Raw genomic sequence first — 19,016 nt, 5'->3', positions numbered from 1 at the left:
AGCCTGTATCAGTATTTCTTACACAGAAAAAAAAGGTTGAGACGTTCTCACTATTATATGACCAATTTCAGTTCCCTAAAACAAATTATCCAGAGTAAATTGTATAATGTATAGATGAACTGTTAAAGAAAGAATATCACTCTGTACCCGGCATTTTTCACTAGCACATCTCTGTACGCATACCTCCTGTTTCTCTTTAAAACATCCAAGTGAAGATGAACAAGAACGACCCAAGTTGAAGACAATTCAATATTCTTTTTCCATGAAGAATGGGGAAACCACCCCCAGGATCAGAGACCTAGTCCCGCTGGCTAAGCCTGCCGTACTTATGGTCACTTTCTCAATTATTGGAAGCACAAATACAGAGAAATCTATATCAAGAAATTATAAAGATGCAATTGATCCTCTTCAATACCGAGGATTGATAATGGTTGAATACAAATAAGTTTCATGCCCACAAAGCAAGAAGGGACATTGTAGCTGAGCCAAGCACCAAAGCAACATAAGCCGCTTTGCTCATCCACGGCGCAGAGGACATGTTTTTGTTGTGAAAGAAATCAACAGCAACAAGATCAACCAACGCCATGTAAATGAGAATCCCAGATGAAAAGGATCCCAATAGCCCCTCCATAATTAGTGCCTTGGAACTACTATCATCGTATCCCGTCAACCAGAATATGACCATTCCCACTACAATCCCCACGGGAGTCGTGACAGAGAACATCATACACATGTAGGTCGCCGTTCCAACTCCGAAACCAGCCTGACATCATTCACAAAAATAAGAATCTGACACTATTCTCAGAGAAAAGATCTACCATCAAAATTTCAATATTATGTCACTTTCATCGATGATTTTAGTACCTGTGCAATGCAGCCACCGAGTCCCATCCCTTCAAAGATTTGATGGAAAGCCAATGCGGCCACCAGAGGCTTGATGGTACACCGGTTTTGGGTCATGCCCATGGTAACACCAATGATAACAGAATGAAAAATTATGCCTATTTCTAACACCTGTGAAACCAATCTCTGTTTCAGCTGGGCGAACTCATCAACCTGCTCCTGTTGGCTATGGCAGCAGGGAATAACAGCACCACCCAATTCCAACTCTGCAACTTTGCGCGGTTGCGTCACAGTCTTGATCGGGACGTACTGATTGCTTGGCTTGTGAGAGTGAGCAGTGGCCAAGATGTCCACCAACAAGGTGAGCAGAGCACCAACCGCAGTGACCAAACCAGCAAAGGGGAAGTCCTTCCATGGGTGGTGAGTCGAGATGCTGCAGTCAGCGAGCGCGTCGAAAGCATCAGGCAGCACATGAACCAGAGAAGTAGAGAGAATTACGCCTGCGGCGAAGCATTTGATGAGGAGGAGGACCTTGTCATACGTTGGCTTGCCATTCAAGTGTCGGGCAAGGAGTACAGGAAAGGATATGCCGACGACACTCGCGACGAAGATGGCTGTGATGGCTGCTAGCTTCAGATCAAAGACTCCATGGCCGTCCCTGCACTGCTCCCTGGAAAAGGCCTCACCAGGGCAACCCATGGCGGATGCTGCTGAATGTGGCTTTGCAGATCAAAGGGGGGACCTTGTCAAGACAAGACTTTGTGGTGTGAGGCTACATATCACTGTAAAACCTTTATAACTTACCATTCCAACAACAAACAAGTGGGTAATGTGTTTTTATTGATTTTGAGTCACACAATTTGGGAGAGGACCTGTCAGGCCATTACAATTGTCTGATTCTGATGGGGACGCATTACTTTAAATTAAAATGCTCTGCTGACACTACTAGAATTGTATTTATTTTCTTTCTATAACAAGCTTAGTGCATGTGGTGGTGCCTTGCTTTTGAAACAAATGGAGTTCTACTCATTCCAAAAATTAGGTATCAAACCCACTGAGCTACTAAAGCTTGCATAAGAGATTATTTTACGTTGAGATTATTGGTGCTAGCAAGCAACAAACCATGATAACCACAAAAGTTGCAAACAAAATGGACCTCAAACACCACCTTCCCTAAACACTCATCCAATGGCGCTGCCATCATTTAATAAAAAATAAATGCCCTATTAAATACTGTAAATTTCGTTTGGTATTGTGCCCTGTAAAGTAAACTAGAGCTGGAATGTGGGGTCTGCGGGACCTTTGTGTGCGATCTGAGTCCAACCATTTGAAAGCATCATTGGTATAAAATAAATAGATCTTTTTGTTGACCAATGCACGGATTGCTTTATTTTCTCTAGACTCAAATCCCACAACCAAGCCCACCTGGCTGTCCACCCCTATTTTGCCATTAGTGTTTTAAGGAATGACAGACTTGATGTTTTACTGCCAAGGGCTCCCCTCATCTAATAGGGGAGACCTGTGTATCTTACCAAGTTGGCGGGACATCAAAAGTTTAAAACCTCGGCTCATCTTGTAGGAGCAACCTGTGAATATCACCAAGTCGAACGCAGATCACAAGTTCGAAACCCAAACCCACTGGTGGCGTTCCTTGCCGCAAGGTCGAAGCTGAAAGTACTCTTTGATGTTTAAAACATTGCTTCTTAGACCTATATATTTATATATTTTATATAAAATAAAAGTTAAGATGACGTGGCCGAGTAACTAGTCATTTCAGGTTTTAAAACATTTGCTTCTTAAACGGACACACACCCTGTCCGTTTGAAAACAACTCTTCCAGTTCTCCCATAGCCCATGCTATACGGCTATACCAAAAGTCAATTTAGTATCATTGGGGGTGGAGAGAGAGAGAGAGGGGGACAATAATGCTTTAAAAAAATGAGGTTCTCTTTCATAAAACATTGACAAACTTTAGGAATTTCTGACACCCATCTTCCTTCTTTAGAGGGAAGGGGAGTAAAAAAGATTGAAAGTAAACGAGAAGCCCTAACACCAACCAAAACAATAACAAAGCCTGATAGATGAAAACCAAAAGAAGATACTATTCCCACAACAGAACCAGGCTCTAAAGAAAAAGAAAACTCAAGCCTTTTCACATTTTGGGTTAACGAATAAAGAGAAAATCTTAGCATATCATGGGATGAAAGGCCACCACCATTGATCTGGATCTCAAAAATAGCCCAAACAAATTGAAGATAGTGGGGAATCAAAATGGTGGTAAATTCATGATAAATCCATCATGGGATTCCTTGAAATCGAGTAATTATTGACGGGTTCAGTTTCCTTTCCAAAACTGAGTGTTTTTATCTCAAAAAGTCAGGTAAAAACTGGGGCATTAATTATGCATTTGATGGTGTTTATTACTTCTTGTTTTTACTTTTTTCCAACAACTTATTTATGTTTTCTACCTCTCCATTTGATCCGGGTTTGGATCTCACATTTGAGGTCTAGCAGGACAACTCTGGCATCTACTGATATACGGATAGGGATGTCAAGGAATTGGATTTTATCTGATATCCAATTGAATTCAATTCTGTTTAGTTGCATTTGGTAAGCCAAAACCATATTGGATTATAACCAGACGAGGATATGGTTTTGATTTTTTGTGATTGAATCCGACAAATATCCAAATTTGATGGATATCTGAATCGGTTTACATGCGAAAAAGGGAATCTGGTATGAGTTTTCAACCATCCAAATCTGAATCCATTTAGCCAACACCTGATCAGAATCTAAATCGTTTACATCCCTGTTTACTGAACACGCCATTCAAGACCAGGCTTTTGGGTAAGGGCCTATGTCAATATGTATTGGAGACTTAATTTCTGCAAAAAATTAGGACATGGGGGCATAAAAAATTTATTTTTTTATGAAAAACCATCAACAGGGGTGACCCATTTATAATACGGTTAGAAACAAAGAGTATGTCATGGCTGGATAAGACTCAAGTCCGTGGTGGGTCATATTGTATACCGATTCAATCTCCACCGCACATCTCACTTGATGGAGATGTTTGTTGGACTGTACTCAGTTTCCAAGTGAGATGCACAGTTCTCAACAGATGTGATGTGCGGTAGAGATTGGACATAACCAATGAAACAGTTTTTTTTTTTGATAACCTACGGGAAAAACCCTCCCATCACCAACCACACCTTGACTGGTCCTCTTACCCCCATCGGAAAGTACACCCAGCTTTGACCTTGCGGCAAGAGACATTCCTAAGTGGATTCTTTACTAGATTGCACCATTAGACATTCATCACCAAGAGACCTTGGGGCAAGAGACATTCATCACCCTGGGTTTTGAACTTGTGATATTCCGTCAACTTGGTGACATTCATAAGTGGCCCCTACAAGATGAGCCCATGAAACAGTTATATACAATATGACCTAGTCTGTTCTCGCTGTGATGCACGACCCTGTCAATGAGTGAAATCCCACCTATTTGTGGATTCTTTACTAGATTGCACCACATGGATGGATTTAGCATGTCCATTCATTACCAGCCATGTTTTCTATGTAGCAAATTGGATGTGGAAAAAATCATTTTCTTTGTTGTTATATTTTAGCGCAATATAAAATACTTATTTTTATCCAATTTTAAATATACCTTAGTATCTATAAATTTGAAAAATGACCATACTATATGACAAATTTGATGTGTTTTCCAAAAACTCTTACAATTTGCCAAAATCTATCAATGACTAATTTCAAAAGTTCTTGACTTTTTAGGACCTTTTTACTCTTACCACTCGTGGAACCTATTGATTTTCGAGTGTTATATGGCAACACTCTCTCAATCTCGCTAGATCTCACTAAAAACAGAATTCTAGCCATATTTTCATAGAAATAACATATTTTACACAAATAGTACAAAAATCACATCATTTCTTGTGAAAAACTCTTGCAAATTTTGTCTAAGAGTTTCGCATTGGTGGTTACAAAAGGCTGTCTGTTGATGCAGAATTCATCTTTTGCATAATTCACGGACTTTCACATGCAAAGTTCCATTTTAGTGTGTGAATTTATGTGTATATATAGGCAATTAGAGTGTGAATTTAGTCAAGGGTTTCATGTTCATTATTGTGAAAGTCTAATTTCAATGCAAAATTCATGAAAAAATTGCAAAATTCATATACTTTTGCATGTTGTCGACTTTAAGAGATGTGATATTTCATTTTAGCGTGCAAATTTACCTGTATATATATATATATATATATATATATATATATATATATATATATATATATATATATATTAGGTGATTAGAGTGTGAATTTCATCATGAGTTTCGCATTGATGGTTGCAAAAGTCTATCTTTTGATGCAAAATTCATAAAAAGGTTGCAGAATTCATGGACTTTTGCATGTTGTCGACTTTAAGTGATGCAAGATTTTGTTTTAGTGTACGAATGATACATCAAGATCGATCAAAAAAATCGATTTTAGTACATGTTCTTATCCTTTCGTCTATGCATCGATAAATTTTTGAAAAGTTCAATTCTTATGGCATATTCTTAAAAAAAATATATAAATATGTTGTTCTTGGCCCATAGTATTTATCCTAGATGTGAGATGTTTCATGTAGCATATGTAGTTGTAGATAAGGAGTCAAAGAAGTCATAAGTGTGATTTTTAAGGCTTTTGAAGGCAAAATTTCTATGCTTCAAGGATGATACATACAAAGATAAAGTAGAGTCAACAGTTGTTTTAGATAGATACAAGGGGCTTCAATATATTGTGCTCCACACATGGCTCAGATATCATGTTAGATTTTACATAAAGCACTTGACATAGTACTTTTCTAAGAAATTTGGTTCATCACTCAATGCACTCTGGTGGAGTGCAGCCTAAGCAATCTTAAGACAACAATGCAATTAATAGAAAAAAATCCAAGAGATTGATGAAGCCACATACCTATATGTGACTGAGAAAGTAGTCAAGAAACATCGGACTAACATTCACTTTCCAATAAGAAGGTATATGTGCTTAATCTCTAATATAGCAGATAACTTAAATTCATGATTTTTTTTCATACGTATCAAGCCCCTAGTGCTTCTTATTGAGAGACTTTGTCCTATGTTGATGAAACTTTATGAGAAAAGAAAGATTAGCTGGCAGAAAATATTAGACGTTATACTTGCGGTAAAAGAAAAGCTAGATGAACTTAAGAGAAAGGCAAGTAGTGCATTGTCTCCGATGTCAACACAAATCTCATAATCAATCTCACAACTACAGAGTTAATCTTTGAGGAGCAAACATGCTCTTGGCAGATTAGCGGGATTCTATGCTTACATGCAATCTCATGCATTTTGTATGAGGGTAAGCTACATTATTGTAATAAGTTCTTTACAGTTGAATCATATCGAGCTATATATAGTACATATCCGTTCTTTTCATTGATAGATAACATCCCACACGTCGCTCCTCCAACTCTTATTCCTGTGTATCTACCAAAAGTAGAACGTAAATCAAGGTGACCTAAGGTAAAGAGACAGAGAACAAAACACAAAGAATGTGGTGAGGTTGGCTACAAAAAGCAAAAATACTCATAAAAGTATGTATAAGTATTTTATTCTTTGAGAAAGTAATTAGCTAGTGGTTTTTAATAAATTGCTTTTTTGTAATTTATATAGTGTTTTTTAATTAATTGCTCCAATGTCTTATGTCTGCTGAGTATATCACATGTTTGGTTGTTATGTTTGTATGTGGACTCATTTAAATCAAACATGAATGCATCACTTATTTTGATGATGCAGCACCTAAAAAGATTCATATAAAGATACTAAAAGTATCACATGGAGTAAATGCAAATAGAAAACAAACTGCCAAACACCATTTATTGTGCACGTATATTTTATTTTGATAATAAAAAATATTGATATAATTTTTGTAGAAAGAATAAAAACTTAGATGTCATTTGGATGTAAAGTTCATTTATTGTTATATTTAAAAACTTAATTGTAATTTTGCATGTAAGTTTAATAGAATCTTTAGTCGTTCTGTTATGTTTGTGGATGAATTTTAGTTGCAAATTTCAAAAGTTATGATTGTATGTATTGTTAAATTGTTAAACCGGCGGATCTGTTCTATAACAATGAAATTTAAAGCAAAAGTATCATATATTTAATGACATTTTACACATAAATAGAAAATTTATATATTTTAAAGGAAATTCGCATATATGCATGTGAATTTTCTATTGTTTTGCTTATACATGTGAGAATTTTTCATCTTTTTGTAAAAATGAAGTTGCTCATTCATTGTATTCATTCAATTATTTCATAAAATAAAGTTGCTCATACATTGCATTCATTTTATTCTTTCACAAGATAAAGATACTCATACATTGCATTCATTTTATTCTTGCACAAAATGAAGTTGTTCATATATTGCATTCATTTCATTCTTTTACAAAATGAAGTTGATCATACATTGCATTCATTTCATCATTTCACTAAATGAACAAATGATAATACATTAATTGTATTGATTTCATTCTTTCACAAAATGAAGTCACTCTTACATTGCATTCATTTCATTCTTTCACAAGAATATTGCTTTTCACTGTCTCTTTGATTGAGAGAAAACAAAGTGTGGAGAGGTATCTCCATCTCTTGGGCCTCAAGAATGTTGCATATCATTGCATCTTTAATGAAAAAAAAACACAATATACTATCATTGATTTTACACTCTATGTTATTTTTTTTTTTTCCTATACCACCAATACCATGCAATTGAACGTTGATTATGAGATACATAGACTCTATGTTGATGGGAAGAAAATACAGTATACTATTAATTCTACATCATTATCGTTCAACACATCTATCCGACTATCACAGTTCGTTAAAGCAGAGACTCCCTATCGATTCTACTTCATCATTGTTCATGATTAGAATGAGTTTTCATATGATTAACTGCAATACTCATGAACAACTTGAAGACTTTTGGTTTCTTATCCCACCCATATTGCACTTGTCAAAAAAATATGTCGTTGATGATTTTTCATTGATAAAGTGTCATCAATCTTCTCATCGCAGATGTTTGGCCTTGAGAAAATGACCATAATTTTCCACTGGTTGGATACTATAAAAAAAAAACCTAGTTTTTTTAAAACACTAGCTTTGCTTTTATAATATGCTCATACGAAAATCAATGAATCCAAAAAAGAATTTTGCATCACCTCATGTGAAACTATGTAATTTTCATAAACCTTTCAGGAATTCTGCAAACATTTCAAGAATTTCGCAACCACTAACGTGAAACTCTTGATGAAGTTCATACTTTAATCGCCTATATATAAAGGTAAATTGGTATGCTAAACGAAATCTTACATCACTTAAAGTCAACAATGTGTGAAAGTCCATGAATTTTGCAAACTTTTCATGGATTCTGCATCGAAAGTAGACTTTCAAAACAATCAACATTAAACTCTTGACTAAATTTGCACTCTAATTGCTTATATATACACGTAAATTCACACACTAAACAGAACTTCACATGCGAAAGTCCATGAATTCTACATCGATAGACAGACTTTCACAATTATCAACATGAAACTCTCGATGAAATTCATAAGGCATTTTTGCAAGAAGTGTTATGATTTTTGTACTATTTATGCAAATATATTATTTTTATGAAAATATCATGTGAATTTCATTTTTAGTGGGATTTAGTGAGATCAGAAGAGCGTTGCAACATAACGCTTAAAAATCAAAGAATTTCATTAGTGGTAAGAGTAAAAAGGTCCTAAAAAAGTTGAGAACTTGTGAAATTGGTGAACAGATGAATCTTATGGTGTTTTTAGAAAAACATGTCAAATTTATCATGGTGATTTTTTTGTTAAAAATGTATCAGTTTTTATTTTTTAAATAACCAGAAATAAACCACTTCACTCTCGAGTTCATTTGCGTAGAACCCCAGGTCACATTTGTTTCATGAGAGAAACACATAACATGCGCCATTTGTAGGGAGGAGAACAAAGTGGTCCCCATCAGGACCTCTTTGTTCCCTCATTTCAAATATGGTACAACAACCCACACGGGGACCACTTTGTCCCTGGTGTTGGTTTGTACCGCATGTCCATAGTGACAAATATCGCGAGATTTATGAAAATCTTGCGATAATAGCGCGAGAAATTGCCTAAAAGTTTAAAACGGCAATTTCTTGCAAGATTTTCAAAATATCATGAGATTCATGAAAAAAACATAAATACCGTGATTTAAACATGATATTTATGTTTTAAACAACTATTTATGGCAAAAAAATCATGTATTGTTATTTTAAAATAATTTTTATTAATATTTTCTTATAAAAAACAAATTTTATATTTGTAATTTATTTATTTTATTGTCGAGATTTTGCCAAAAAAATTGCGAGATTTATGAAATTTTTTCAAATTCTCGTGAGTTTTTGAAAAACTAGAAATTGCTGATAAAAACGTTTGTCACTATGCGCATGTCAAATGCACCCTTGGGTTTCAAACTTGTGGTGTCCCATCAACTTAGTGACATTCACGAGTTATCCTTCCTAAATGATGGAACCCTATGTTTTAAAGCAAGCTAACAATATTAAATCCATCTGTAGTTCTATTAAAAATTTTATAAAGTAAAATAAAAAAAAGAAAGAAATTTGATTTTGGCTTGGTACCCAATTTGTAGTGTGCAAGTAGCACCATAGCTTATCCATGACCGCCCTATATTATGAGAGAGGATCGGGTGCAATATTATTGCACAAAAAATGTGCATTAAGTACCCATCGTTATCCATCATGTCTTGGGCCCCACACCTGACAAGCATGTCCCTAAGATGGAGGGTGATCAGGTGCTTAATGCACATATATTTGTGCAATCATAACGCACCTGATCTTTTCACCTATATTATGCATTAGAAAAAAAAATAAGTGTAATTGTACAAAAACCTATAGTTAACAAAAATCAAAATGAATACTAAAAGTGATGCATGTAGTTGAAGCGAGGAAGTGAGTTCTAAAAAGTAGTATGAAGCTAGAAGCAGGGACATAGCTAGGATTCATGTGAGGGGGGGGGGTGCAAACAGGGGTGTAGCAAAAAAAAAAAAACTGGTGTGATAGTCTGGGGTTCAAGGGCAGCGCCCCTGATTTTTTTTTTTTTAGATAAAATAAAAGATGGCTACAATTATTAATAAAAATCTATTTCATATGGACAAATCAAACTATTTGCTATAGTCTTTCTCAACCTCAACGGAAAGTTCTTAAACATTATCTAATGGAAATATATAACATTGGTGCTATAATTTGAAGTTCATAACAATGCATAAATTTTATTTATGACAAAATAAATCAAAATACAAAAGTACCGACTAAAATGGACCCGATGGTTACCCACAACATAAAATTCATCTATAAGAGAATCTATAACTAAAGTCATAGTATATTCTTGTTCGATGCACAATGTCATATAATCAGCAAGAAAACCGCCGTTCATTTTGTTACGAATTTTCGTCTTCATATGCTTCATCACTGAAAATGCTCATTCTGTAGTGACCTTAGAAACTGGTAATGTCAATACAAGATGAAATAATCTAGTTAGCATGCCATATTTTTCTGACCTTCCACTTGCAACCAACTTTTGATATAAATCAAGTAGAGTAGGTACTTGAAATTGAGGATCAGAAACCACATCAATCTGATAATGTTGTAACTCTGCTTTCAAGTAAAATATATCTTGTAGTGTAAAATCTTGAGGATAGAACTTCTTTGCAAGCTTGCAAATATCAGTTATATTAAAGGATTCAAATGAATTTCTAAGATCCAATGTCGCGCTGAGAGAAAGAAGTTCGACTGATGTATCATTAAATCTAGTATTTAACTCCACCAACAAGAAATCTATAACTTTATTGAAAACATCAAAATGATAGTGATGCTCAACTGAGGGATACTCACGACCACGGGATCGACCAACCATATATGAACCACTAAAGTTAGGTAGGCAAATATCATTTGTTGAACAAAATGATGTTATCTCTTGAAGGAATTCTTCCCAACCATCTTCTCTCAAAGCTTGAAGCACAGTCTTTGTAGTGTAGACAAATCTCATAGCAGTCAAGATATCTTGATTTTTCTTCTGAAGGGCATGACATAGAATATCAGTAACTGCAAATATTCGATTCATCAAATGCAAGACAAATACAAATTCAAAACTTGTAATGCAAGTGTATGCACCATCAACTTCAGCCTGAGATCTAGCACTTGAAGAATTTTCAATCAGGCACTCAAATACTTTACATGTTGCAACCTACATATCCATCAAGCTCTTTACATATTCATAATGAGAACTCTAACGAGTAGCTCCAGCTCTATGCAAGTTCCCAATCTGATTAGCCCCACTTCCTGTCGGTCGTTCCCCAGTTTCTAACAAATGCTCAATTTCTTTTCTATGTGCAGCTTTCAACACACCAACACGCTTAGGCGAAGAAGTAATAATGTTAACATCATTATCCAAATGAGAAAAGAATTGTCAAATGTCACGAACATCCTTAGCTACAGAAACCAATGTTAATTACAAATGATGCGCAAAACAATGGACATAATATACATAAGGACAATCCTTCAGAAATAAAGCTTGGAGACCATTCCAAGCACCCCGCATATTACTAGAACCATCGTACCCTTGTCCTCGCATATTCTAAATTTGAAGGTTGTGACTACTAAGTGTGAACACCCCAAATGTTTCAAAATATTATAAATATTCCCTTTTTGCCCCTGATTCCATTTTCTGAGTAATTGAGTCAGTTTTGAATCTAAATTCCAGTTTATTTCTCAGATTTTATTGAAATTAAATTCATTTTTATACATCTGACTCAATTTCGGATCTGGATCTATTGCCAAAATCCAAATCTGAGCCTCATTGTCCAATTTCCAAATTAAAATTACAAAAATACCAAAAATGGTTTTAAATGGCTCGGGCAGTTCATCCGGCATCCATTTGGATCCACTGCTCTGTATTTCTCAATTTGAGGTTTAAAACTCGAATATTTTCTCAAATCTCGGATTGAAAACTTGTTCTTCTGAAGAAAATTCCAAAAGATGAACTTGAATTCTCAGTAAAGCCTTCTTTTGTAATTATTTGCAAAATCTTATAAATAGTTTAGAAACTCCATGATTTGAGAGTTTTGTTTATAAAAAATATTAAAATATATATAGAAAATGAAGAAAAAAGAGCAAAAAAAGATAAAAAGATAAAAATAGAAAATTATAAAAATTGCTCCCTTTTTATAAATATTCGCTTTTGTAAAAGCCTCTTTTAGCAAAATCTCTTAAAAAGAGCCGCCCCTTTTATTTTCTAAAAAAATTCTCAAAGATTCTGAAATTTTCTTTTTCTCGATGCTTCTTCCCCTCTTTATAAAAAGGCATAGGGGGAAGAGTGGTCGACACCGCCTCTTCACCCCCGCACCCCTCTTTTCCCTTCCAGCTTCTTCTTCCCTCTCTACGATCCATCTTCACCGCCCCACTGGCACTCCCAATTTCTTTTTTTCACTTTCCCCTTTTCCTTTATTTCTCCCTTTCTCTCTCTCTGATTCTGGTGGGCATCGGTTGAAGAACCTTTGCAACATCAGATTCTCCACCCGAATCCCTCTTTCTTCTTCCCCTCTCTACCGAAGAGAGCCCTCTCAATTCTCCAGCAAAACTCTGCAAAAACAAAGAAAATCCTCCTTCTTCCTTCAGAGTTTCTGCGAAACTAAGGTAAGGAATCCCTTCTTCCTTTTGTTGTTTTCTTTTTTTTCTCTCTTTCTTTTTCTTCTTTTATGGATCTCTTTGAATTTTAACGTATATTCAAAACCGGATTTCTTCTATTTTCAATTTCTCTAGGTAATTCCTGACCAACATTTTTAGTGTTTATTTCTGTAGATCTCAGATTTCTGATTAAATCTCTTCCTTATACGTTGATGTTCGATGATGCCTCGCAATGGCATCGTCGATCCATCTAAACTTCAGTTTCATCTTCATATTTGTTTTACCGTTGTCATTTACTTTTTTCTGTCTTATTTCTAAATTTTCTATTTTCTCCTCCATTAACGCACTACAGATGAACGTTGGGTTGCTTGTAGCAACTTTGATCTTCCTCTGTGCTACAGCAACTGGAATCTCTGATTCCAATATTTATTTTTCCTTTTGAAATTTTTGTAGTTTAAAATGATTTGAATATTAATTAGTCCAACGTATTTCTCTCTGTTATTCCTTTGATGTTTATGTAATTTGTGAATGGGGATATCGTTTGATTTGGTGATTTATGTTTTCTCTCAAATCCCATCTGTGCGATTTGCAAGCTGTTTTGATGATTTCCACCCTTTTGGGGTATGTTTCTGCAAGTTATAATTCGGACAGGCTGTTCATCATAAACCATTCTTGTGTTCCCAATTCTTATACTGAAGGCAAATGAGCGAACTGATCATTATGTGTGAGAAATGTGAGGTAACACTGATAAATAAGGATATTGTGGGTTGAACTGACCCAAAATGTCAGTGAATGCCATGCAAGATGTGATGGTTACCAAGGAGATCAGTGTGAGGCACCCATCAAACAGGTGAGAGTTTTGTTCCAGCCAAGTCAGCAAAGTTTCTGTAGACCTTTGCTGTGTTACAGTCTTACGGAACCCCTAAAGATAGCCAATGTCTCCCTGAGAAGACATAGCTCTGTGCCATGAGGGCCCTAGCCACAGGATGATGCCTATTTCTAGTTGTAAAGGCATTCATTATCATCTCACTGTTAACAGGAAATCTAAAATTCCAGTTTCAAAATTGGAACATGAGGCAAAATGCAACACTGACATTTGCAGGACCCCTGGTCTCCTTTAGTTTGAAAGTTCAGACTCTGATTCAAAGATCACAACATTCTATGTGGAAGATCAGTACTATATAAGGTGGATCAAGAAGTTGCAGAAATATCTAGATAAGGCGAACAACATAGTGAAGCCATTTTGCCCACCAGAGGTCCTGAAAGCTGCTCTGAGTGTCACATCTCCTGTTCCATTTAAAGCATTTCCTGCAACATCTTTTTCAACATCTTTTACTAGATCATGTTTTAGATAAACATCTGCATTCCCTTTGCACTCATTGCATCATTTGTCCTACATCATCATCAAACTATCCTATGTTAGAGTTTGATGATGTATCATCATTTCGGTTGGCATCATTTTTTTTCTCTGCTAAAAATCGTTGGATACTTGTGCAGCCTGCTTCAAGTCCTCTACACTATCATGCTGAGTTGAGGCCTTACAGGGGATGGATTGCTTTTTTTTTTTTCTGTTAGAGGGTTTAGAGTATTGTAGCTGGGGTTTGTCATAGAGATGTTAAACCCCAAAATCTTCTGGTTGATCCTCTTAAGCTTTGTAACTTCGGAAGTGCTAAGGTTCTGGTAAGAGGTGAAGCTAACATCCCATACATTTATTCCCATTACTATCAAGTTCCAGAACTCATATTTGGAGCTACAGAATATACCACTCCCATTGATATATGGTCAGCAGAAGGCGTTTTAGTTGAGTTACTTCTTGGACAACCACTGTTTTCTGGAGAAAGTGCAGTAGACCAGCTTGTTGAGATCATTAAAGTGCTTGGCACACCAACTGACAAAGGAGGTAACATCAACAGATTTGTTCTGAATGCATTGAAGAAGAGGTATTCTATTCCCCTAATTGTTTGTATGAAGCACACTCAATGCATCACCATAACAACACTACCCACTGTACTTCATCTTCACCTGAATCCCATAATGGCTCAATTATTTCCTGTTGAAGCCTTCAGCACAACCTAGCTCTTCATCCTAATGATCATATATATTAACTGATGTAATGTTTTTACACTTTTCATTGATTGTCTTATCAATCTCCAAACTGCATTATCAATTTTCGTCAGCATCCAAATGAATTCAGTTTGCTGTAAGAGTGGATGCTGTCCATGATTGTCTCAAATGCATTTAGAAGTATTTTGCTCATTATGACTATTTTGCTATGTTCAGTGACAAGTTAACATTACAGTGAATAACATGTTAGCCTTTTTTTTCTTTATAGGAATCTTCCAGGTTGAATTGTGTCCCCAGTACCTGAAATCAAATCGCGCATAAACCTCAACAAGGTAAGGTTGAACAGGATACTTCTTTGAATAACTTAATCCTTTATTATTGTATGTTGAGCTTGTCGCAGGTTTCTCCAGTTCCACCCTGTTACCACTCTGCCCTGTTACATTACTATGTTAATCGATTGCCCTGATGGCGATAAATCACTTGCATCAATAAAGTGCCATAATGCTTAGCCATTTGCTCCATCCCAACAATCAGAAAAAGCCATCCATTGCAAAATCAAGCTGTTGGCGTATTGACAAGAGGGCTCAATTGGGTCCTGTCATGGGGTTTCAGCGTCTAGCTGCTTGGAAAAACATGTCGCATATATCAGATGCAGCAGAACATCCTGATGTTCTTGTTGATCATTATTTATGAGGTTATCTCAATCAAGGAGGTCCTGTTTAACCATGAAATAATCTTATTTTTGGCATCTCGTTTCATTGTAATTTCATAACCTATAGCCCTTACATCTTCACATCCATATATTCCAGGCATCTGTAGCATTTGTATTAAACATTGTTTGTTTTCACCATCATGCTAATGAAGTCACCTACAACGTTAACATACCATCAGCTGTGTCGCCTTCCACACCTGTTGTTGCCACTTCCACAAACAACACTTTCTGCATATATTCTCTCTTGGTAGAATGATTTGGGATACCATTAGTTTGGAAGATTATTTTCGGCAAAAATCCGGTTTTCTGAACTCAAGCTTCAATGTATGTAAGTTGGGTGACACTATTCAGGGTGCTCAGTTCCCCCTACAGACCTACCACCCCCCTGTGTATATTGTAACATAACAGTTGCTCTAAATTAGAAGTAGAGTTAGGCTTGGTTTGTTGAAAGCAAGGACCAATTTCTGTTTTATCTTAATCAATTAGATTTAATGATTCTGTTTAGATGTTTATGACGATACTTAATTTAGTGGTTTGAGATGCTTCAGCTGGATGAAGTTTTAAAAACTCAAATTTTCTGTTGAACATTGATCTAACATAGTTTTACTCAATTTTGCAGGATAGGATCGCAAAAAGGGAAGGGATAAATGCCCCCCTGTATTCACATTGACATGTTCATAGATATCAATGCCTATATTTGATTAGCTATTCTTTTGTTACAGTATACTCGAGTTCCAAGCCTGAATATTTGGAAATCATGTTTTTCACGGTCATGATTATCATAATGGGTTGAGATTAAACTTAAATAGATTGATTTAATCATTACTTTTCATGTACTGTTAACAATTATTGGTCTAACTGCTGGACATGATTGGATGTGGTATCCTAGAACAGTTTGCTGGACATTGGAGCACAGTTTCTGCCCTCTTGTGAAACTCTAACCCACTATGATATCCACAGTAATGTAGTGTCCTATCCATGCCCACTTTTTTTCATTCCACTGCATTTACCATGGTCTAAATTGACATTTTGTTTCATCATTTAACACGTATACAACCTTCCACTTAATGCTCAGCACCTTGTTGTGTTTTCACAGTGGTTCATAATGAACCATTGTGACTTCTTTTCCTCTATGGTAGTTCAACAATGGACTACCACAATGGTTGTGTTTTCACATTGGTTCACAACGAACCACTGTGCCTTCTTTTCCTTTATGGTAGTTTAATAATGAATTACCATAACTATTGTGTTTTCACAGTGGTTCACATTGAACCACTGTGTCCCCTTTCCTCTATGGTAGTTCATCAAGAACCATCATAGCTGCCATATTTCACAGTGGTTCACAATGAACCACCGTGTCTCTTCCTTTCTATGGCAGTTCATCAGGAACTATCACATTTCATGATGGTTCACCTTGGACCATCCTGGCACTTGTTCTCATCCATTGCATATACCCTCTCACATATAGGCTTTCGTTTGCTTATGGCATTGCCCATATATATATATATATATATATATATATATATATATATATATATATATATATATATATATATACTTTCTCAGAATATGCCATGTGCATCTTTCTTTTAGCATGATGTAGCATCTTACTATAGAATTAGTATAATCATCTGCATTTATATTTCAAACTAATTTCTTCCATTTCCTTTATCTTGGCTTGATGCTGACTCTTCTTTCTTGCAGGAATCTTTAGAAATGTTGATTTCCCTCTTAGATTAGGATTTTATTATTCCAGTGTTGTAATAAGTTAGGTCTTAATGAGAATTTACATTTTCCAACTTTTTAGATAGAATGAATAAGCATTATAAATGCCATAAATTGCTTATTTTCATGCTTTTTGCCTTTATTTTCCAAAATCTCACAATGGTGAAACACGAATGACACGTGCACCATTTTATAGAAGGTGATTAATCCTAAGTTGATGATTTACATCAATGGCCATAGTAAGGATGTAAACAAAACTTAGGATTTTCATATTTTATGGAATAACACTGGATCCATACTGAATCCTTTTCAAAATTCATCATATTTTCTTTAAATATTTTCCTCTTTTATCAGAGTTTAGTTTAAAATTAATTCAATATATATATCAATGGTCATAGTCAGGATATATTGAGAGTTAATTTCATTTTAAACTCTACAAAAGTACCAAAATATATTTTATTCTTCAATTGAATTTAAGTATGATTATTATATAATACATTCAATGACCATAGTCAGGGATGTATTATATCTTTAATCTTATTTCTAATTCATGCAAAGAATGAAATATGCTTTTCAAATCCAATTTCAAAATTCTTTAACTTCATTCATCATTTAGGATATAATTGCATCATATTTTCAAAAGTTCTTTTTCAAAAATCCAAGTGATTTTGAATATCTTTCTTCAAATTTCTATTTTAAATCCAAATTTTATATCATTTTCAAGAGTCAATATTCAATTTCAAAGTCCAAATTGACTTTGAAATTTCTAATTCATGTTATATTCAAAACTTCAAATTTTCAATTCAATTCAAAATTCAATTTCAAAGTTCAATTTAACTTTGAAGTTTCTAATTCATCTTCAAAATTCCAAAACCAAGTTTATCTTCTTATCTTCAAATTCAAAATCAAAGTTTGAGATTGATTCTGAATCTCAAAACTTGACCCTTCCTAAATTTTAAATTCAATCTGGGTTTTCAAAACCCAGATCCATCTTCAAAAGTCTCATTTGGACTTTCAAAATCCAAATCCAAAGTTAGATCCAAATTACACTTTGGATTCCAGATTTCGGATCCAATTCACATTTAGGATTCTAGATCCAGAATTCAACTTCATCTTGGATCTCAGACTTCGGATCCAAAATCCATTTTAAGACCCAAAATCTAATTCCATCTTGGATCTCAGACTTCAGATCCAAAAAACCCATTTTAAGATCAAGAAACCAATTCCATCTTGGATCTCAGATTTCAGATCCAAAATCCATTTAGGATCCAGAATCCAACTCCATTTTGGATCTCAGACTTCAGATCCAAAATCCATTTTAGGATCCAGAATCCAATTCCATCCTGGATCTCAGACTTCAGATCCAAGTTCCATTTAGGATCCAAAATCCAATTTCATCTTGGATCTCAGACTTCAGATCCAAATTCCATTTAGGATCTAGAATTCAATTCCATCTTGGATCTCAGACTTCAGATCCAAATTCCATCATTGGATCTCAGATTTTAGATCCAATTCCCATTTATAATCCAGAATTCAATTTCATCTTGGATCTCAATTCTATTTAGGATCCAGACTTTTGATTCAAATTCCATCTTGAATTCCAGATTTCAAATCAAATTCCATTCTCAATTCCAACTTTCAAATCTAGTTCCAATTTTATTCCAGATTTCAAAATCCAAGTTTATCTTGATTCCCAAAAATTCTAAAAACCAATTCCGTTTCTCAATTCTATTTGGATTTCTCAAATCTCATTCTGATTTCAAATTTCAAACTTCAAAATAGAATTCAATTCCATTTCAAACATTCATCCAGGTTCAAAATTCTAATTTAAAGTCCATTTATGACTTTGAAAACTTCAAAATCATTCCTTTCAAAGTCCAGATTTATTCTCCCAAACTC

The 19,016-nt window shown here is 35.0% G+C and overlaps 1 protein-coding gene across 1 annotated transcript; it reads right to left on the bottom strand.

Moving 5' to 3' along the window:
• Positions 1 to 347: 347 nt before the first annotated feature.
• On the bottom strand, positions 348 to 1,674 carry LOC149821040 (zinc transporter 6, chloroplastic-like). The gene is made up of 2 exons (XM_089982914.1): positions 865 to 1,674; positions 348 to 763 (listed from the first exon to the last, which is right to left on the bottom strand). Exons 1-2 carry the CDS (start codon positions 1,540 to 1,542, stop codon positions 449 to 451), a joined length of 993 nt encoding a protein of 330 aa, XP_089839040.1. The 5' UTR covers positions 1,543 to 1,674; the 3' UTR covers positions 348 to 448.
• Positions 1,675 to 19,016: the final 17,342 nt, after the last annotated feature.

Source organism: Nuphar pumila, chromosome 12, assembly GCF_984573655.1.
Source record: "Nuphar pumila chromosome 12, dmNupPumi1.hap1.1, whole genome shotgun sequence".
In the NCBI taxonomy this organism is placed as follows: Eukaryota; Viridiplantae; Streptophyta; class Magnoliopsida; order Nymphaeales; family Nymphaeaceae; genus Nuphar; species Nuphar pumila.
This window is presented reverse-complemented; position numbering and strand designations above follow the sequence as displayed.